We start from the raw sequence: 22,758 nt of genomic DNA, 5'->3' as shown, positions 1-22,758 counted from the left end.
TACCTTGCAGTTTATCCCACTGCCTCAAACCAAGCTAGAGATTATCCCTTTTAAGCACCCCACCCCACTTGTGTTTAGAGCAATCACCACAGGCTACCATGGGTGCAAAATGAGATTTTCAAGCCAGAACTAATTATTCTCTGCAAATATGATGGCCCAGAGTAGTCTCCATCGCAGAATGACATCATCTCACTCAATGGCAGATCCCAGATGCCAGGAAGGTGTGACACAGGGAAGTCTCCTTTTAAACCTGTCCTTGTTCTTCAGTTCTTTTCCTAAACATCTGTTTAGGGATGGGCTTAAGGGATCCTTGCTGTGGAGGAGTGAATGGCTTCAGGAGGAAACAGGGTGTTCATTGTCAAACTCATTAAACAAAAACAACCCAGCACTCTGCAACACACTGGCCCAGACACCACCTCCAACGCTGCCTCTAGGAAGCCTGATCAATACTGCATCCTGAAAAGGAACACAAGAAAAAGCCCTGAACAGGGCAAGGGTGCCAGCCTGACACACATAATCCCATTAGAGTTATCCAGAGCACTCAGTTTGCTCAGTATCTGAGAGATAACAGGATTAACTTCATGTTCAACACAATTTCAGCCTAATAATTGCGGAATCACTCCTACAGCCCTAATGTCATTGATTCAGCAGGGGATTCCCATCACCCCCCCACCAGTCCCAGCCTTGAAAGCCCCTTCATTAGCGTCAGCATCTTAAGTTAATTACTTGGAGAGATTTTCTTTTCCTCTCCCAAAGCAAAATGTAATTTAAGCCCTGCAACCTACAATGCTTGGGCAGAACAAACCCCTGCCTTCCCTGCAGGGAGGGACCCTGTTTATTTTACTAATCACCACTTCAGTTTCCAAGAGTTAATGTTAAGACCAAAGAGCTGGAGGGGAGAAGGGCAGGCTTTCTCATCATTTTGGTTTAATTTCAACAAAAAACATGACAAAGGCTGGTTACAGTCCTCTCAAAGATCAAGGTTCAGCCCCAGATCCCTGCCTAACTCTGCCTTCCCGGGGAGAGGGGGTTGATCGGCCAGCCAGGATCACCACAGAGCTTCCAGGATGATTTTCCTTGCCAAGCCATGACTTGCTGCTCACCTCGCCTTGGAAACGAGTCCCTCAGTGCAGTGGGGCTGGGGAAGGAAAGGGAAAGCACACAAAGCAAACCGCACACAGAGCTGCTTCCGACCGTGCGGGGGAACAGAGCGCAGGAACCGGGATGTGTTTTTATAGGGGATTTTCTCATGGAGTGCAGAACACTATTAAATTCTACCTTTCAAATGCAGTGGAGGGCTGTGCTGTACCAATTAGGCCAGTGTTGTTGTGCTGGCACTGAGCCCAACACGGTGCCAAATCACTCCCTGCTGCACTGCCTATGAAAGCCGATGTCCACAATGTCCACTGCTTGCCTGAACACGGTTTGCCTCTGCTACCTCCGAAAAAAGGGGAGGGAGGGCAGGGGGGAAAATCTCCTACAGAAATGCAATTCACAAAATTCTAGAATGGTTTGAGTTGAAAGGGACCTCCAAACTCATCTCGTTCCACTCCCTGCCACAGTCCACTACCCCAGGCTGCTCCAAGCCCTGCTCAGCCTGGAGGGGCTGAGCACGGCAGGGATGGGGCAGCCTCAGCTGCTCTGGACAGCCTGTGCCAGCGCCTCCCCTGCCCCACAGGGAAGGATTCCTTGCCAACATCGCACCCAACCCTGTCCCTGGCAGCGGGAAGCCGCTCCCCGCCCTGTCCCCCTGTCCCGCCCTGTCCCCCTGTCCTGTCCCCCTGTCCCGTGTCCTGTCCCCGTGTCCGCCTTGGGCCGGTCCCGCGCGCCCTCTGGCGGCCACAGCGCAGCACTGCGGCCCCCGGACCCTGCGGGGCTGGAGCGGGACCGGGACGGGAACGGCGCACCGGGAACGGCAGGACAAGGGGAATGGCTTCCCGCTGCCAGAGGGCAGGGCTGGATGGGATATTGGGAAGGAATCCTTCCCTGTGAGGGTGGAGAGCCCTGGCACAGGTGCCCAGAGCAGCTGGGGCTGCCGCTGCATCCCTGCAGTGTCCGGGGCCAGGCTGGCAGGGCTGGGAGCAGCCTGGGACAGGGGAAGGTGTGCGCCCATGGCCCTCCCAGCCCAAACCATTCAGTGATTCCATAATAAGGGTTTGGAGTCTCTGAGCATCTGAGGCTACAGCTCTGATTTCTGGGGATGAAGGTGGGGATCAGGCAGCCAGCCATGCATCCTGCTGGAAAAAAGCAGCAGAGCTGATGGGGTAAGAACCAAGTATTCATGTGTTCAGCTCTTCCCTCTACTCAGACTGTATTTGGAATCCAAGTCTCCAGAAGCAGCAAATTCATATCACACTGGTTTCTTTCTGAGGCACGTAACTCAGGCGTCAGCTTAGATGCTAAAACAAATTACTTCTTTGTTTGCACAAAGGTGAAGGACTTGAAGAGTATTTCCTATTTTTAGGAGGAAAAAAATTGGGAAAAAAGTAGCACAGCAGGAGATAAAGAGGATGAAAGTCAAAGAGGATGAAAGTCAGCATGGACTTTCATAAAGCAGTAGCTGCAGAAGATTCTTAAAGCATCCATAAACTTAGTATTTCATGAGCTTTCTGAAAAAGCAGCTTTGGGTAACAGCCTGTGGGCGCAAAGGCTACTTCACTAATTTCCTCAAATGTTTCACAGTTGCCCCACAGAGATTTAGACCTTTTAGGGACTAAAAAGTTCGTATCTGAAGACCTGCAGAAGCGTGTAAGCATAGGCAGAAACTGTCAACAGTGCACAGTACAGGAGGTCAAAGGACCCAAGAGCAAACACTTTCCACGAGAAGGCATTCCATGCTCCCTCTGAAGCTGTTCATTAATGATTGCTCATTACTGGCCCAGTGAACTGCAGGTCTGCTTCCACCTCAGGCTGATCCAACACGGCAGCAGAGCTTTCAAGGAACCACGAGCAACAAGGTGAGACTTCCCCTGCCAAGCACAAAGCTTCCACGTCAATCTGTTGCTTTTTAGATCTCCCAGACTTACAGAGAGATGAAATACCAGATAGAACACAATCCCTTGACAAAGAAAAAGCTCCAAACCTAGCTCAGATCATGGTAAGGTGAGCGAGTGGTCTTTGGGAGGGAGCTTGGGTAGTGACAGGCAGATGAACAGCAAAAACAGGCTCCAAAAATAGAGTGTGATTCTTCAGCTGTGCCATAGGAAGGATCTGAAGAAGGGAAAGGTATTCCAGAGACATTTCCCTTCAACAGATCAGTTGTGTAGGTGGGAGCTTGAGGAAGCTTGGCCTGGCAGCACACGTATATTTAGATTTCATTTGTTCCCCTTCCTAATCTCCATCCTCCCACTGACACCACTGGCTTCTCCAGGGCAGCCCTGTCCCTCCAGAGCTGCACCAACACCTGCACCACCTCTCATCTCCTCTCCTCACAGAACAGTGCAGGCTCCCCACTTCAGAACCTCAGCCATCTCGAATGGTTTGGGTTGGAAGGGACCTCAAAGCTCATCCAATTCCACCCTATGCCATGGCAGGGACACCTTCCAGCACACCAGATTGCTCCAAGCCCCCTCCCAACTGGCCTGAAATACTGCCAGGGATGGGCCAGCCACAGCTCCTCTGAGAAATCCATTCCAGTCCCTCGCCACCCTCACAGGGAAGAATTTTTCCTAATATCCAATCCAAACCCATCCTCGTTCCATTTAAGGCCACCTGTGGCAGCCCAACCTACCATCACTTCCCAGGGCCATGTCCCACAGCTGGCCAGAAGTTTCTGTGTATTCTTCTCTACCCTCAACTCAAGGCAGGGTTGTGAGCAGATTTTAAGCTGCATACCTGTTCTAGAATACCATGTATGGACAGCTCTGAAACTTCACTGCAGCTGCCTGGAGACCTGGCTTCCACTCGTCCTCAGGGAAGAGCATGAATTAAAATCTGAAGACAACAGCAAATTTCATTTTTAATTAGCCAGGGCAGTCAGCCAAGGAAGGCTCCCCCACCCACCCATGGCTGGTGAAGGCTGGCAGCTCAAAAGGATTTACACTTCCCTGTGCATTCCCAGTGGCCATTCCAAGCACAGCAGCTGAAACAAGCGCCAGCCATGCAGCGCTGCGAGTGCAGTTAATATCCAACCAGGGAAGGACAGCAATGCACACAAAGCACCAGGCTGGAAGGGAACAAAGGGCACGGACTTGGACTTCAGCTCAGCTCCATCTTACCTCACCTCCGGGATCAACCCAGTAGTCCCGAGCTTAGCACTTGGAGGACAAATATCCATAAAAGCAAAGGAATTTCAAGGAAATTATAATAAAAGATCCATCTTTTTATTCTGTGTTTAATACAGGGCTCTTGGCTTCCAGCACTAAGGAGGTGAAGCTCTGTGACCAGCCATGGGGGTGTCTGTGCATGCAAAGATCCAGGACAGATCCTCCATCCTAAACTGGCACCGCTCAAACTGTTCAGAGGGAAAGGGGGAGTAACTCAGTAAAGCTGGCAAAATGCAAAGAGAACATACAGCTTTTCACACCCCAGGCCACCAGCACTCATCAAAACACGCACTCTCAGAAACCTCAGAAGGCTCCAGGCCTGTGTCTCACTGATCTAGCCAAAAAATGGGGTTCAGCTGCCCCTGCAAAGGGACACAAAGGTTTGTGGTGGGAACAGAGGTGGCTGGTGGCAGTCCCAGCACAGGCCAAGTCCTGGTGAATGAGGAGAGCTCACTGACCACAGAATGGCTGGGATGGGAGGGACACCTTGTTCCACCCCCTGCCGTGGCAGGGACACCTTCCACCAGACCAGGTTGCCCAGAGCCTCATCCAGCCTGGCCTTGATGCTGCTCAAAGCCATCCCAGTAACTGAAGCTCCAGAGACTGAGAAATGGCCCTGCTCTGCTCTGCTGTGTCCCAGGGCTGACCAGGAGCTGCCACCTCCACGGGCACTGCTCCAGCCTCAGCTGCCCGTGCCACGCTCACCTCACCTTCCACTCCTCCACGAGTCATCTTTTGGAATTAGTTCGCCACGAGCAAACCAGAAGGGAGAGCAATCACCACAGATTAATTGTGCACCTTACAGCCCGACAAAGAGGGGCACAGCAGCTCTTGCCACCAGGACTACAAGCACATTCACGCAGGAGCTCTTGGCTTGCAGATGATCTAACCAGGCCACTGGGCTCCAGCACACCAGCTCTGCATGAGAACCTGGCCTTCATCTGCCTCACCAAGCACGCTGCCCTGCTGACAAGTACAGCCACTCCCAAAGCTTCCAGGATGGCATCACCTGACTGCACAGAATAACCTAGAAATATTGTGTATGAGTTAGAATCACCAACTGCAGGACCACGGTCCAGAAGATGTGAGGCCGATATGCTGCGTGGGTACTGGTTTCCAACGGGGCAGGCAAGAGCTTTCATGCAAATATCATGTCAATGGCAGGGAAAAAATGGGCATTTAACTCCTTTCTTGTAGCCATTTTAGGCAAACAGATGGAAGAGCTCTTCAAGGCAATCTCTAAGCAAAAAAATCTGTGAGTTTTAGTTACAACCATATCCTTGCATCAGTTAAACCTACCAGCAATGAATTTGATTGCTTCAGGGCAAGCACTACACACTGCCTAAAGCAAGAGATTTAAATTTTAATTTTAAAAAATTAAAAATCCTGTACCTTCTGCAACACAGAGCAGCCTAAAGGAATAAATACAGAACAACAGGAACAACGAGAAGCTGATCCTCTTTTATGCCTTGCCATGTGCCTTGTTCAAATCAGCTCATTGCTTCTGGCCTCCTCCTTATTAAGAAAGGAGAGGTTGCCTGTCTTCAGGAACTTGGGATAGCCAAGAGACCAGTATCCCAGGTTTCACAGACGGGAGATTCCATAAAAGATCTTCCATATGTACAGAGCTTCAGTCAGATCTGGTCCACACCACAGTACAAATGCAGCAGATGCATCTGCCAAACTATTATTTTCTAATCACCTTCTACACTTGAAATGAAGACACCACGTTTAAAGTAATCAGGTTCTTTAAGATGCTTAACAAGGAGGACAGGTCAGGTCCATAGCCTGTGGTGAGGCACCTCAGGCTGTACTCACCGGCGTTCTCTTCCATTCCTCTTGTACTCTAGTGTCCAGAGAAATTCCTACAAAAACAGGAAACAAAGTCAACACACAAATTAAAATTCCAAGTGTAAACAAAGCTCAGATTTAGTTTTATTTCTCTATCAGCTCTGCTCAGCCTGCACACCACCAGTGTGGAGGGAACCCAGAGCAGAAATCCTGCCCCAAACTAGGAAGAGTGTGACATTGTCACCCCTCTTTGGAGGCATCAGAAGCCTCTAATCACACACAAGCTGTGATGGAAAGAAAAGAGAAACAAAATTAAGGTGACATAATTACAGGGCAGCAATATTTGTTCCCAGGGAGAACATTCCACATCTGCCTCTTCAGGAAGGGATATGCCTGCTGTAAAAGGGAACAGCCTACTGCTTATCTAGCAAAGGCAGCACAGCACGTGCACAGGAAGTATTTCAGATGTCACACAGCATCAAGGCACTTCTGAACATACTGGGGGGGCGGGGGGGGGAACACGAAAAAAAAAGGAACCAGGATTTTAGTAGAAAAGCTTTTTTTTTCTGGAGCAAGTTCTGAAATGAGATGCCGGGGGAACTAAGTTTGGGGAAATCACAATGTGTCTTGATTTTGACAGATTCTGCAGCACAGTAAAAACAGGCTCAGTATTTTAGAAAAAGGGAGGTTCTGTCCTCAAAATCTTGCAGTTCAAACTTAGACAACCACAACTGGACATGTCAGCAGGAACAGCATGGGGTGACTGGGGAAGAACTACAAAATCAGGCTGTTCCCGTGCTGAGGAGTCGAAGCCAGCCTTCACCCACAGCCCATTCAGCCTAACCTTTTCCTCACGAAGCCCAGGCCAACTCATCACCTTTGGTCCCAGCAGCAAAGCACAGTTTGCTGGCTTTAGTTTAACATCACATCAGCTCGTCATCTTCACGTGACAGCTTGCTGAGCGTGCAGCACGTGCTCAGCTCGCTCGAGAGCATCCCAGGGCTGCAGCGTCAGCAGAGGCAGCCTCAACACAGCATCCAGGGAAGCTCTGCCACTGGGGCTGCTCAGCTCTGCTTTGCTCAGCTGTGGGGAGAAATGCTTCTCTGGATCAGCCATGCTCCAGGCTGCTTCTCCCTGATGCAGCTCAAATTCCATCGCAGCGATGTTCTCAGAATGGAGGGGGGAAACACCTCAACAGAGGCATTAAACCCTCAAAACATAACTGGGGATCACAGCTTTACACAGCTTAGAGAAGGGAACAAGTGCCTGTACAGGCTTCTGGGCAGCAAACGAGTGGATCAAGAACATCAGAAGGTTTTGACAGCCTCAAGTGGCTCAGGAAACACCCTCAATCCCTACAGTCTAATCCACTAACACTGTTAAAATACAGCTTTCACAGGCATTTGGATGCATGGTTTGGTGCATCCACGTGTTGCATCAAGGACACCACTGGCAAGACCTGGAATGAATGAGCTACAGCATCATTCAGGCTGGAAAAGCCCTCTGAGATGATGGAGTCCAACCATTAACCAAGACAACCACTAACCCATGTCCTCAAGTGCCACACCCACGTTTTTGAAGGCTTCCAGGAACGGTGACTCTGACACTGCTCCGAGCAGCCTGTGCCATGGCTTGACAACCCTTTTGCTGAAGAAATTCTCCCTGATATCCAACGTAAAACTGCCTGACACAACTTGAGGCTGTTTTCTCTCATCCTGTCCCTTACTCCCTAGGTGCAGAGCCTGACCTTCATCTGCCCATCACTGAAGGCAGAAGAGCCACCCCCATCCCTGCCTGCCCTTTGAAGCACACCCTTCTGGGAAAGGAGAGCAGAAGGGAAACTGAAACCACCACCTCAAGGCCTACTTGAACCTCAGCACAAGTGACAGCAGTGCTCCCACCGCTCCCGGGAGCTGGGATTCATTTGCCTTTCAAGGGCACTGCTGCACAGGCTGTGCTGAGCTCTGCACTCCAAGGGGCACATTTGTGCCTGGAATACCAAAGCTGGCAGCAGCCGCTGCTGGACACTCACTGTGCACACCCAAAACATCTGTCACCACCCCGCGGCACAGCTGGCAGCGCCTCAGTCTGTGCTGGAGGATCCTTCTGGCACAACACGACACCCACAATATCTGGTCATCGACAGAACAAGCATAAAAGGCACACTGGGGAAAAAGGTGATGCCAGGGTAGAGGGAGAAGGAGCAAAGTCCACACTCCCGCAGCACTGCCTGCACTAAGGAACAGGCACTGCTCACCAAAGAAATGGATTGAGCAGCGCAGATCCTGCTGCCAGCTACATTAACTACGAGCTGCTAACTGGAAAGCTGTATTCTGGAATAATATTTGAGATAACCCACTCCACGGAACAGAAATTTGCTTTTACCCCCTACTGTCACAGGCTTCCCAGATACCTACTTCTGAGAAAACTTGGCTTTTTCATTTCCTCTAGCATGACATGCCACAGCTCCTCTGAATATTCATGTCCTCTGAGTGCCCTACATTCCCTGGGCCTGACAGCTGTGTGGAATTCCTGCTCCTGGGAGCCCTGTTGCCAGCACAGCTCAGGACTCTCCCCTGCCCCTCTGCTACTCTGGCCACCACAGCAGCAGAACCACGTCTTTGTCTGCCTCGAGACTTCAAACACTTTACAGCTTTTTCCCCAGCTCTTTGTACCACTCTAGGAATATATTCCTGTTCCATTGACCCGGCTCTGAACTCCTGCAGAAAGGCGATGGCTTCTTTCCAGCTAGGCAGCTAATCCCCACACAATAGAAAACGACTGTTCCACAGCAGCGCTGGAGGGTTCTGTACCCTGTTTCTTCAGTCTTACCACACTCCCTGTGCACAGGGAATTCTGTCTTTCCCAGCTGTGCCCGTGTGTTCAGCCCTGTCCCGTTCTCCCCCAGCAACACAAACCGGCCCAATTCCAGATTTTGGATCTCCTCCCATTCCTCGCACCAGCAGCGATGCAGCTGCTCTGGGAACAGGCAAAGCTGACCCAGATGCACACCAGGCATGTCCAGAGGAGTGGGCTGGGGATGACACGACCTCGACAGGACCACGCAGCTGCACACCATGGCCCCAAAGCCGCACGCCCAGGGCTCCAGCCTTGGGCAATCCATATCCATGAGCTTTACTGAATTCCCTTTTACAGCTTCCCCCTCTCCTCACCATCTCGTTTTCAGCAATCCTTACCCAGACCTCTGGAATATTAAGCATTCAGCTTCCTTCAGAATGATGCTCATTAGCTGGACCCCTGTCCTCACTGCTCCTCTCCTCCAGTAACGTGAACAGCTTCCTTCAAAAGACTACAGCACACTTCCAAACGTCCAGCTACAAGCTAAGCCAATGCTGGTTGTTTTCCCCAACTAAACTAGAAAACTGACAACTCTTCCAAGCAGAAGTGGCACATTACTTCTCCACAGTGGCTGCCAGCAGGCTTGCCTTAGGCATGGAAACACGTTTCCATGCTGGCTCAGCTCTAAATCACCATTCCAGAGAGGGACACGACAGCAGCTGGGCAGCTACCACAGGGCTTCTACTGTAATGAGACACAGAACCCAAGGCTGTCTTGGAAAAAAACACATGTGAGGCAGAGAAAGGATGCTCTTATAGCTGTTTGGAACTATATCCACCAGCTGGAGGGAAAGGAAGAGTTAACACACACCCATAGCTTAAGGAACATGGTCCTGCATTAATATAGACCATGACCCATGAAATTAAACAAGCTCACCTGACAACTCCCAGATGATTATTCATTTTGACCTAATATGGTGCTAGCAAGAGCCAATAAACAAATATTATATTATTGCCACTTCAGCCCTTTGCTTTACACTACTTTCAAAACCACATTGCTGCAGCAGCACCCAGGGGGCTCCCAGCTGGTGAGAGCCCAGCAAAGGGCTGAGGCTGCCCACAACAGCTCACCACCACAAGAGAAAGCAGGCACCAGGAATAAGGCCAGCTGGGAGATGGCAGCCAGGCACAGAGCAGCCTCTGCTTCATCACTCAGAGAACGTCCTGAGTCTTCCTCCCTGATTTGCCAAACTCCACTCAAATGGTTGATCCCAGCCATCAGGGCTCTCCCCAGCTGCAAATGTTTCTCAAGGGCCAGACTACAAACCCTCCCCAGCCAGCCCATGGATCTGGCTGCCTCTTTATAAATATGGTTCCTCTGGTTCCTCTTTATAAATGCAATTTCAAAAATAAAATCAACGTTTTATTCTCTCACCAATAATTACTCCTTCCAGGAAGACAGATGAGCGGATTTTTGCAAAGCTGAGATAACTCCACCTAATGCCACGGGTCTGTTGGCCATGAAGCTCCATCAGGTCCTCAGGGGGAGGGTTAAAGAAACTCATTTTATCTGCCAGCAGTGAGATTAGGAGCATGGTAAACAATATTAAAATTCTGTTCTACAAAGCAGAATACCTCAACAGCACCAAAGTATTCTCCCAAAGGAGAGATTACAGCACGGGTGCACAACTGGAGTTTAAGTATTACAAGGGAAATTCTTAAAAAGCCTAAATAGATCAACCATGCCAAATGGCCCAGTACAGATTACAAGGTGTAAAGGAATAATTAACCTCTTGTTGGATAGAGTGGTACAAAGGGGAAGAGATGCACAAGCCCCTTTTCAAGTCAATGGATGCCAAAAAGCTCATGTATTTTTCTGACTCCATCTAAAAACAAACCAGCTCCACCTAAAAGTCTTGTTTTGCTCATGCCCTTTGCTCATATGGTTTGAACATCATTTCCTGGTTTCTGCAAATTGCTGGAACTACAAATGCTGGTTTCAAAATCCTCTGAGCAGCCTCGGCTGACCCAGTTTGTTCTGCACTAATCACACACTGCGCAGTGGAGAGGTCAGTTGGAGGGAAATCAGAATATTCCTCCTCAGTAAAACTGCACAGATTAAACCCAGTTGTTCTGCAGCCTAATGTGGCAACATGCCAATTAACGGGGTGCACCACTAATTAGCAGCCCAGCACTTTCCCTCTCTTCCAAGGATCCCAACACTGCAAGCATTTCTGCACTCGTTGGAAGCAATGGCCTTGAGCAGGAGCACAGCAGCTGGTCAGCACAAGGAAGGGTGGAAGAGGTGGGGAAATCAGACATTAGCATAACAACTCCATGTGCCATTTAAACAGAAAATTCGAATAACCAGGACTGAGAGCCTCAGTACAGTTCATATTACAGTCAATGAAACCAGTGGCTTTTTGTCACAGATTGAACATTGGATAAGTGGCTCCCCATGCAAACAGCACATGTTTTCCAGAGCTCAGGAGCTGCCTGTGGGTGGCACAGTAATATAAAGTTACCCGAGAGGAACTGGAAAGGGAAGGGAGCTGCATCCTCCAGGGCAGCACCACGGGAAGGTGAGCGGCTTTTTCCAACACCTGGGCAAAAGCAAACCTTAAAGTGCTTAGGGACTTGCTGTGCAGAACACTGGAGTGGGACTCCAGACCCCGCTTCCTTACTGCTCTAGCAAAGAATCTCTGAGGCTGGAAAAGATCTCCAGGATCACTGGGTCCAACCTGTGACCAATCACCACCTTGTCAACCAGAGCACAGTGCCACATCCAGCTGTTCTTGAGCCCCTCCAGGGACAGGGAGCCTTGGACAGGACAAGGCCCTTTGTTTACACATGCCTCAGTTTCCCCCATTAACTTCTTCTGCAATGCAATTCAAATGCAAATTAAAACTCGAAATACTCCATTTCCTAGAAACTTTCACCTTATGTAGGCCTCCACAGTAGCACGTGGACACTTTATTCATCTCACAAACCAAACACAGCAAGTTCTTCCCCACTTCTACTTGAAACAGACCATACAAAGTCTGTTTCAAATCCCAGCCCCAGCAGCAGCACACTGGTTTCAGCTCTGGAACTGGCACATTTCCCTCGTGTCTTACTGCAAAACTGATTTCAGGACAATGGGGCTTGTGTGAAATTAAAATTCCCTTGTGGTCTGCAAATACCTGCTCATGCCACAGCTCATTCTTGTGCCACACCTCACAGGGAATTTCGATTCATGTGGCTGCCCCTGGATCCCTGGCAGTGCCCAAGGCCAGGCTGGATGGGGCTTGGAGCACCTGGGACAGTGGGAGGTGTCCCTGCCATGGCAGGGGGTGGGAATGGATGAGCTTTAAAGTCCCTTCCAGCCCAAACCACCCTAGGATGATGTGGTTTATACCTGATGAATGCTAAGCAAACACGAGCTCAGTCCTCTGCTTGTGCCTGTGTGCCATGAAGGATCCAAACGAGCTTGTTTGGATGCATCCAAGAAAACCTCTCACCCTGGACCCGCCGTTCCAGAGAGCAGCTGAGGACCCTGGGCTGCACCTATCAGCTGAGCCGTAAAAATCTGTGTCACTTCTGCAGCACACCCCCAAAAGGCACAAAATAACAGGGTTACTTATTTACCTCTGGCTTCTGGGGTAAAATTCAAACCACCTCTGCCTTCATTTTGTGGTTTCCATTTTCATCAAACTTTGAATAAAAACTTAGCAGCTGAGTACTCGCTCGGTGCTGTGGTCATGCCCCTGTAATTATGACTCGACAGACAATTTCATTTGCAACCACCATTTCCTCCCACTTTTACTGTCAGCCACTGCAGAGCCCGTTTGAAAAGCGTTCCTTTTTCCTCTGTTTAAAAAGTGAGAGGAATGAGCTTAACCACCATCAAAGCACTAAAATGAATTTGTTCAAAAGCTCACCTGAACTCCCAAAAATCCTGCAGCAGCAGAGCTGAATTTGCAGTTCTGCCATAAGGGTCTTTCCCAAAGCACCCTGAGTGCCCAACTGCTTCCTGGGATCAGCAGCCCGCGGGGTTTGTGCAATCAGATTAAACTCCCTGCCTTCCCTGCTGCACGTTCCAAACATCAACCAGGCGTCTCCAGTCAAATTCCACAAGGGCAATGAACGTTCCCACTTGAAAAAACACGAGATACAGGAAACCTTTGCTGTGCAGGTGTCGTTGTCAACCCACAGTCAATGCTTTTCAATGGGAACGGCTCACCTATCTGAAATTAAAGTTCTTTCTGAATCGACACTCTGGAATTACATCACAATCTATAGGAGCATTACATTCCACCTTTTGAAGCAGATTTTGCCAGCACTTCAGGTAGTTTGAAACTCAGTTGTAGCCTTATTGTTTTCTTTCACAGACTCACTAGCATAATTTCTAATTATTTCTGATTAAGATATCAAATTTCCTTGAAGAAGCCCTCCTCAGGCAATTATTTTCTTGCAAAGCTCCAGGTTTAATAAAAAGGTGCCCAGACTTAAACTAGGACAGAAGAGAAATTAATTCCCACTACTGATCTGGCAAAGTCTTCATAACATGAGTGCAGGCAGCGAGGCATGCCATTGTGAAAACAAGCCCAAAAGGCTTCTGAGTGAGAATATTTTCTGAAAAAGAAAAAAAAATCTTTTGTAGTTCTCATGGTTGTGCACAAAGTTTATGAAGCAGCAACACTGATGGCTTGGGGATGGTGCTCAGTGCAGCCATCTGACCTCTCTGCCTCTCCTAGTGCTCTTAGAAATGCTTTCAGGCAGGGACACAATCGTGGAATGGTTTGGGTTGGAAGGGTCCTTAAAGATCATCTAATTCCAGCCTGCCAGCCACAGGCAGAGGCATCTTCCACTGGACTGCACTGCTCAGCACATGGTCACTGTCTTTTAAGTTTTGGTCTGATATACTCCTCCAAATAATCTTCAATTAAATCTTAAGTGGGCTAAAGACAGTAATCTCCTGGAACTCCCCCAAGAACAGGAATATTTCAGCTCTCTTCTCTCATCACCACTCTAACTTTCCATTAGAAATGACATTTTCCAGCCAACACATTTAGCTGCATTAAGAGCTCAACAAAACTATCAGGGCTTCTTTCCAGCCACAAAAGGGCCTTCCACAGTAACAATGGCTGAAAAAACACCCAACTGAGGCGCCAAATCTCTCCTCGTGCCCTGCAGGCAGGCTAGCTGACCTGGGCCAGGAAGGCAACCAGGAAAAAATGCTCTTCTCCAGCTGTGCCAATTAAATCAAGGGAATCCCATTAACACCAAGGAGCAGAGAGGACTTTAAAATTAGAGACAACATCAACATCTCTACATTCCTGAGGCACAGAGCTGAGGAAATGCCGTGGGATGGGCTGTATTAAGAGGAAGGGTGCTGGAGCTGTCTCTGCACAGCTAGCATGAGGAGCCCTGGCTCACAGCACAGCATCCTCCACAGGGCAGCCCGAGGAGCACTCCAGGTACACCCAGAGCTCCCAGCCCTTCCCTGTACAGCAACGGGAGACTCAGGGCAGCTGAGCCCAGCCAAGAGCAGCCTGGAGCAGGAGCAGCTGGCCTGAGCGCAGCTCAGTCCCTCGGTTTGTCACACAAGCAGCGGCTGGAGGGCGAGGGGAGGCAGCGAATGCGCAGGAGCTGCACAGGAGCTGCAGGTTCACACAGCTGCAGAGCCCCACGCCGGGCTGCAGAGCCAGTCACACAGCCAAGGCCAGGGCTGGGCAGACATCGAGCCAGGCTCCCCAGCACCCCACAGCCTCGAAAAGCTGGCAGCAGCACAGAGCTGCCCACGCCAGAGCGCGTCCCGCTGCGGGCAGCCCTGCAGGGAAGGTGCCGCCCTGCTCCCTCCAAGCTCTCTGAGCCAGGGTGGTCACCAGGCCACGAGTACCTGTCCTGCATAACCTCAGAGCTGTGACAAACCAACATTGCTTACTCATATTTACAAGATTGTTTGAGTTCTCTGCTGCAAAGCTATGCTCAAACTCGTCCAGTACACCTAGAAGCAAAACCCTAAAGCACCAACTGATCCCAGAGCAGCAGGATTTGTCAGCCCTGGGTTTTGAAATAAGCAGGACCTCGCTGATCGTAACTCAAGGGCAGGCACTACCCAGGAATTCCAGTTTAACCAGTTCCACGCTTTCTACCCCTCATTCCTCCCACTTTCTTGGAACAATGGGCGGCAACAAAACCTTGCCCCAATCTGTATTGGAATAAACAATTCATTGGGATGAAAAGCCACCTGCTCCCCCCACACAGTTAAAAGCATTTCCAAACTCCAGCTCTCTCCCAGCCAGCACAGATGGACACACCAGGCACAGACACCAGCTTTGCTTCCAGCACAGCCTTTGTCCTGCTGAGACACAAAGCCCGATGGCAGAGGCTGCCTCCATCAGAGCTGTTTTGTTAAGGGATCACGACATAAACCAGCAATCCTCCAGCCACAAAAACAGCTCAGACTCGCTCCTAGCACACTTAAATTGCAATTTGCTAAAACACACGGGCACTCTCTGGCTTTTGGGGACCACATCCCTCCACTGGCAGAGCACACGCTGAGATCTGACTAATGCATCACCTGCCCCATGTCCCCAGATGATTCAATTTAACATGGAACAGCTCAGTCATCACCAGAGATTTTCGTTTTCTTGCACACTCTACTCCTGTCCAGGCGATTCTGCAGGAAGTAAATAATCCCTTTGCAAAGGAAGTGATAGCCCCGAGAGCAGGCAATAAAACACTAAAATGGAGCCTGAATTCTGCCTTGCTCACTCCTGCTGGACCTGCCCTGTAATCCCTCAGGCGTGGTGGCATTTAGGGTAGCCTCGGATTCCAGCAGGAGCAGGGCTGTCCTAGGCACATGGAGACCTCCAGACACTGCTGCCTTTGCCAAGACAAAACCAGCCCAGAGGCTGCTCCTGCAGGGCACACCGAGCCCCAAGAGCACCAGACACTGCCATCTCCTTCCCTGCTCGCAGGCCTGTGGCTCCTGTGCTGCTCAGCAAGCCTGGCCACCCTCAGAACGCTTCCCCCGGGACCCGGCTGCCCGCAGGACGGATTCCTGCCGTGGGTAATCACTGTCCCTGCAGACCCAGGGCACAGCCCGTGTCCCACAGCCCTCCCATCCACACTGCACTGCCCTGGTGCCCCTCTCTCCCTCCTGGCACCCCAAGCACAAGGGGAAGAGGTCCTGAGCACAGGGATCACGTTGCCCAAGACCAATCCTCCCAGTCCCCTCAAGTGTGCAGGGATCTCCAGCCACAAGATTCATTCATCCCATCAGAACAGCTCAGGAACTCCTTCTGTCATCTTCTGCCTTTCAGCTTAGCTTTCTTTGAAGACAAATGCTAATATCCTTTACAAAAATCCAAATCTGATCCAAAACCAGACACATCACTGGAATGAATCACACGGCGTTAATTCTCCCACCCATCAAAACAGAAACGTCTCACCTTGCAAACTGTCACACTTCCCCCAAAGCAACCTCAACACCAGCTCCAAACGAGGTTTTGTTGAAGCCAAGCTTATCAGCAGCACTGTCAGCCACCCCAGAGAACTCTCATCCCACGGAGGGACCCAACAGCTAGTGCCCTTCTCCAGATCAGCCTTCTGCTCCAAGTTCAGGAACGCAACACATTTGTAGGACACCAGAGCAAGGCAACATGCGGCTCTAAACCCACACAAAACCACTGCCCACGTTATCTTGAGGATGCAAATCAAACCCCTTGCTGCTGGCATTAAGAATGAAAACTGCTTCCTGCACCAAAGCCACCTTGGAAATACCAAAGAATTAAAGAATTTGAGCTTTCAGCACAACAGCACCAAACCACGGTCATATTATGAGCCAACAGGTAATACCAAACCCTGAGGGATGCATCTGTGGAGAACACAGGGAGACTGAAGTCGACAATCACAGGTTCAATTATCTTAAATGATAATCAAAAGGTAGTAAGATAAACATTCACATCAGCATAAGGAATCCTACTCTGCATTTACTCAGCAGTGCAGCTGCACACGACAGGACAAAGCAATGCTCGCAACATAATATTAAAAATAGTAATACTATTAAGGTGAAAGAGCTGTTTCAGTACTCATTACATGCACCAGAAACATGGAATAGCCTTCGGTGTCATCCCCTCTGAAATGACTCTGCTCAGCAAGAACACAGGAGTGAATCGGCCACGACATTCAGCGAACCCGCAACGGACCAAGAGCAAACTCCAGCTGCTCGTTAAAGATTTCACTGCTATAGAAACTATGATTAAATACACAGAGCCATGAATCAGCCACCTGAAACGAAGGTACGCCTCGGCAGGCACAGCAGCACCCAGCACACTGACATTGCAGTCACCACCGGCCCCAAAACTGTGACAGTATGCAGAAAAACAGCTTTATCCAGACACCTCAGCTCCCACAAGCATTGCATCCTTCTTACCTTTGGGGCTGGTTGTTTTAGGGGCTCTCTTGGTTTTGGCAGTGCTTAAAGCTGCACACGCCCCTTACAGGAACAGCAAACAGGCTCCAAATCCATTTTGCCACAACTGGATAAAGCACCTAAAGCCAAAGCCCGGGTGCCTCTGGACCAGCTGTGTCCCTGCACTGCAATTCCAATCAAGCCCGCAGAAAGTGGGAGGAAGATGGCAGGGCTCACCAGCAGCTCCTCGGTCTAGTCTCTCAACAAAGTGGATTTAAAAGAGGTTTAATTTTCCCAGAGGCTAATGCTCTCAAATCTAAATAAATCCTCCAAAAGAAGAGATTATCCATAAATTTACTAGTTAGAAATGTTAATGTATCCAGTGCTTATGCAAGGACTGCTGCTCTCCACGCAAGAGTATCACCTATACAATCCATATTAAAGGAGAAATGGATTTCTGGTAGTTTCTTCCCCACCTCCCCTTCCATGCTGAAATGTAGCACAGCAGCTTTATAAATCCCACTTCCCAAGAGCAGCAGGAATTTACTGCAGAGTCAAGGCAAACTTTTTTTCTATTTCTCTGAAAAAGCTCTCAAAAATCCCCCCTTGCAAAAGAACTTAATACAAGAAGCAAGATCCACAGACAGGAAAGCCCAGTGTGAAACCTGAATGAGCATTTAAATAAAAGCATTGCAGAGTTAAAACTTCAAATTACACCTTCACAAAATACAGGAGAAGGTGAAAATCAAGAAACAGTTCCTTGAACACAGCTGATGCTGGACTTACCCAACATAGCCAAACACTTCCTCCTGTTATTCATACTCTGTTTACTGAAGGGCCCACCTACACACCCTATGACACAGAGCAGGATGGGACTAGACCAGTAGAACCTGGCTGCTAATTATGGCCCTTAAGGCTGAGATGAATTAATTTGTCCCTCTAGCTATAAACAGGAGGATGACATCCTCAGTAACCACAGGTAATCTTGGAGAGGGTAGACAGAAGGATGAAACAAGGAAAAAGTGACTTGCCTGGCATCAAACACCAGGACAGCAGCACAGCTGGGAGCTAAATCAGGCCCCCTGTCCACCTGAGCATCCTTATTTTCCCTGGACTCACAGCTGACAAGCAGAGAGAACGCAGTCACTAAAATACAGACTGAAGGCTTCATTTGGAGGCCAGAGGCAGATGTGGAATAATAGTGGTTAGAGTAATCACTAGTGTTACACTGATTTTGGGGATCCAGCAGCCTCACAGCAAGCCTTCATCCCACAATTATTTGTTCTCCTCTGGCATCACACAAACACCCTTTACAAGGGAACAAATCCAGCAGGAGCTGCACTCCATGACCCTGATGGGTTCCCTTCCAACTCAGCATATTCCATGATTCTGTAACAGCTCTTCTCCTGTTTCACCTGGTTTGCAACAGACACTACGCTTAATATTGCCAAAAATAATAAAAGCCCAAATTTACTAGCACAAATCAGACACCTTAGCACTATTTCAGTAATTATCCTCCTCCTTAGTCCCAGCTGATGAAGATAACCTCATCAGCACAAGGTCATCCATCCAGGAACACGGAGCAGATATTCTGTGGATCCATCCAGATTTCCACTGTCAGCATTGCAGCAGAGCAGCTTTAAAAGTGCATTCCCACAGAACCTGAGGCAGCCAGCAAAGAGCAGCTCAATCCTCCCGACCTCGCCTGCATCCCTGCTCAAACCCTCTCAAGCCTCCCCTGCACTGGGATCCAGAGGCTGGCGGGTGTTAGCTGTACCTGCAAACCTGCTTCCCGTGGATCTTGGCACTGCAGCAAACCAGCACAAACCCTAGACAGCTGAGGAGAGGAGAGGGATGGACAACGCACCAGCACCTCTGCAGAGGAGCTCTTGCCAGCACAGAAACAGCAGCGCCCAAAGCCCCCGTGGCCATCCCCGACCTGCAGCAGCGAGTTCAGCTGTGACAGACACCCCAGACTTGATCTGGAGCAGGACAGAAGGATCAGCCAAGAGAACACAACCTTCAAGGCACGTGAGCCAAAGTCCCTGAAAAGTGGCACAGTGACACGCTTTGTTCAAAGCTCAAATACTCCAAAGACAGCAACCTCTGGCTTTATCCCCCATCCATAAACACCTCTGGAAGCTTCACCTCCACGAGCACAGCCTGAGACACAGCTTGTGATCCCAGCCTCAAGGCCACATGCAGCAATAATCTCTTTTTTTGCTAAGTCACCCTCTGCAGCAGTGTTTACACAGCAGAGGTCTGAGCATGGCCCACCCCGAACACTGTGCAGACACCAAACAAGTCCGTGCCTCCCAAACTTTGATCCAAGTTTACAAATCGAGGCTTTTCTGCACGATTAGGGCCAAACTTTTCTTGATTGCACCCTTAAAAGCTAAGGGAGAGAAAAGCACATGAAGAGAGGCTCACCCTTCCCACAGACAAGTGTGAGGTGATGAGGGAAGCCCCTAAGGGGCAGCCCACAGTTCAAATCAATGGCGGGGATTAATCTTGATGTATTTTAGACAACTGAGTCTGTGCAACACAGCTGTAATTAAGGGGTTAACTTTTGGGGCTTGGTTAAGGAAAGGAAAACCTTTAGGTACTGGCAGCCAAGAGATTCCTGCTTTTAGCAGCAGCTTTCTGGAGCTGACAGCGAAAAGGGTCAAACCTCCAACAGCAGTAAACTTTACCCAAGTCCAATGATCTTTCCTAAAAGCGTTTCAAAAGGCACCGACTGCACAGAAGTGCCAGGCTTGCACAAATCGACCTCATCAGTATGCACCTTGCTTTGCCCCTGACACTCAGCAGCTGCGGTTAATTAGTCCTTGATAATGAATTGCCCATCACTGGCTGCACCAAGCTGGTAGGTGAGGATTCCTGGCTGTGCCTTGGAATCAGCATGCAAAAAGCACAAACGCTAAAGAATAAAGTTAACAATCTGTTTACCCCTTCCCTCACTCCTCCAAAGCTGCTACCAGCCAAAGGCTCAGGGAAAAGAAATAATAAATTTCCAGGGTTCAGCAGAGAGAAACCATTTGGACTGCTCTCAATTTTCATATCTTTGCCACCAGTGCTTTGTGTTATTTCTCTCAACTCATTCAAGTTAGGGGATGAAGCCTGCTCTTTTGGCTAATAGCATTTAAAGCCTCTCTCTGGAGATAATTAGTCCTCCCTCCCCCATCCCATCCTCAGCAGAAAGAGCAGAGAGTCACCAAAAAACAAAGAAATTCAGGCAGTGACAACCAGGGCAGAGCTGAGACCAAGCTGCCTCTCGCCTCCCTATCTGAGCACAGCTGAGGATCAAAAACAAGTGACACCACAAGCAACAGAATGAACAACACAAGGATTTTCAGATTAAGGGCTTTGTCATTTTGAAATCAGGAAAACAGCAACTCCTCATCTACAAGAAGCAAAATACCAACGTGTAATCACTAGATGCTCTGCCCGGCCACCTTCCGACCCAGACAGAGCATCCTGAGTCATTCAACACCAGCAGATAAGAGCAAGAATTGGGAAAGCTGCAGCCTTTCACCTCTGGTTCCAGGCCTATCACCCAGCCACGGGCAAGTCACTGCAGCCTCCACACCTCAGCTCCCACCGAGCTGCAGTAAATCCTCTGGGCAGAGGAAAGATGAAGGGCAGGCCCCAGTGGGAAAGCACCCACTGTGCTGAAGACTGACAAACTCCTGTGCAGCTGTGTGCCAGCTCCTGCCCGGGAACGTGCCCCTGTGTGCAGGGCACAGCCTGGAAGGAGTTAAACTCAGCCATGGGGACAGCAGCCACGCTGGCTGCTGCATTCCTTGCCCAACCGTGACCCCCTGTGCAGGGAAGAGCTGGGAATAGTTATCACCACAGCACTGACACGTCAGCAACAGCGACTAATTAACTGATAAAAATAGATCTCTGAAAGGGCTTTCTTCCCCTCCACACAAAGCCCAGGCCCAACGCTGCCACAGTTGCACATCCATTAGTTTTCCACAGGCTCCAAACGTGCCAGCAAAAAATAAAAGCATTCTCATACTCAGAAAAACAAACCCACATGGCATTTGTATGCAGAAAATCACTTCGAAAGAGAATCAGGGAACTGATTATGAAGGACCTGGAGCATCTCCACTCCCACCCTAAGGGATGCAGCAGCAAGATGATGTCTTTGCCCCCAACAGCCCTACCAGCTTCCCTGCAGCCCAGAGTTCTGGTTTTGCCTGAAAAATGACAAGTTTTAGGGTAATCCAAATGATCCCAAGGACATTTGCAGCTTTCTTCACTCATGGTATCACTGAGACCAGCCAGAAAAACCCAGTTCTGTTTTAAGCCCACCCCCCCACACCCAGGCACAGGTTTTGTACAGCTTGTAACTAAATATTCATCAGCAGCTAATAAACCTGCAGGAACCATGGTCTCAGCAATTTTTTAATACATAGAATGTTCCAACACATGCCAAACACAATAAAATTTGATCAAAATAGAAGCCATTTGTTTCAATACAAATGATTTGGCTCTCAAAACTGTTATCAAATTGAACTGGAAATGAAATTAACCAGTGACTGAATGAAGAGGAAGGCTGTATAATCACTGATCCAGCTGCTGAAAACAAGGATGCAACCACATTCCCCTTGTTTGCGGCACTGCCCCATGCCCCCGACAGGACTCCATCTCCCGGGGCTGAGTGTGCTCTGTGCCTCAGACACAGCCCAGTCCTTGGCAACCCAGAAAGAAAACGCTCTTGTGAAAACACTCTGATGCATTATCAGATAGCAGAGAATCACCTGAAGGGACAGTGGCACCTCTGAAACCACCTGGACTCGGGACAGAACAGCGCTGTCATTCCCTGCACTGCTGGCAGGAACAGGTTTGAACCTCCTGACTGAGAAAGGGGCTTTGTTACCATCTGATGGTCAAACCCCGATGGTTTTGTTACCATCGCTGTGCAGACTCTCAGCTTCAGCTGGTGTAACTGCACAGCCCCGGCCCCCAGTCGGCCTCATTTTGGCTCTGTTCTGCCCTTTCCTCCACAAAAAGGAATTTGAGCCGTGTAAGTTGACGATTTTAGGTGTTTACTCTTGAAAGCAGTTTGGATTCATTTAAAAGGTCTGCTTGAAGAGCACCAGGCACTCCTGAGGAAATCGCAGCAGGGAGAGGAATCCGGTTACACTCCCTTGCATCTTCTGCAGCACATCAAACTGACCCAGCTGAACGTCCAAGAGTGGGCTGTGGAAACCTCACCAATCCCCTTCCCCGATCCTGCACCGGACTTGCTGCTAAAAAACAGGAGCATCACCAAACTTCAGCACTCACTGCTGTACAACGCCAGCTTTCCTTAAGCGATAAAGAAGCAATTGCAAGGAGAAGGCTCCTGGGGAATCTCACTACACCCTTCCAATGGTTGAAGGAAGATTCTAAAAAGAAGGAGAGTGAATTTTTACACAGGCAGAAAGTGACAGGACAAGGGGGACAGTTTTGAAGTCAACAAGGAGATGTGGATGAATATTGGGAAGGAATC

The 22,758-nt window shown here is 49.4% G+C and overlaps 1 protein-coding gene across 10 annotated transcripts in view; it reads right to left on the bottom strand.

The window, feature by feature from the left end:
- Positions 1–22,758, bottom strand: part of PHACTR4 (phosphatase and actin regulator 4) — a 53,411-nt gene that overhangs the window by 26,618 nt on the left and 4,035 nt on the right. For 3 of the 10 annotated variants that reach the window (XM_038160596.1, XM_038160594.1, XM_038160601.1), the window contains exon 2: positions 6,084–6,130. In XM_038160596.1, the coding sequence (XP_038016524.1) occupies positions 6,084–6,099 (16 nt within the window). In that variant the 5' untranslated portion in view covers positions 6,100–6,130. Of the gene's footprint in view, positions 1–3,834; positions 4,148–4,217; positions 4,334–6,083; positions 6,131–6,386; positions 6,464–10,289; positions 12,201–12,774; positions 13,532–17,276; positions 18,964–19,032; positions 19,056–22,758 lie in introns of those variants that run through there. The other 7 variants (XM_038160597.1, XM_038160598.1, XM_038160595.1 and 4 more) reach the window with 7 other exon arrangements.

The sequence above is a fragment of the Motacilla alba genome, chromosome 23 (genome assembly GCF_015832195.1).
Source record: "Motacilla alba alba isolate MOTALB_02 chromosome 23, Motacilla_alba_V1.0_pri, whole genome shotgun sequence".
NCBI classification, from domain to species: Eukaryota; Metazoa; Chordata; class Aves; order Passeriformes; family Motacillidae; genus Motacilla; species Motacilla alba.
The sequence above is the reverse complement of the archived record's forward strand: the minus strand, read 5'-3'. Positions and strand labels throughout refer to the sequence as shown.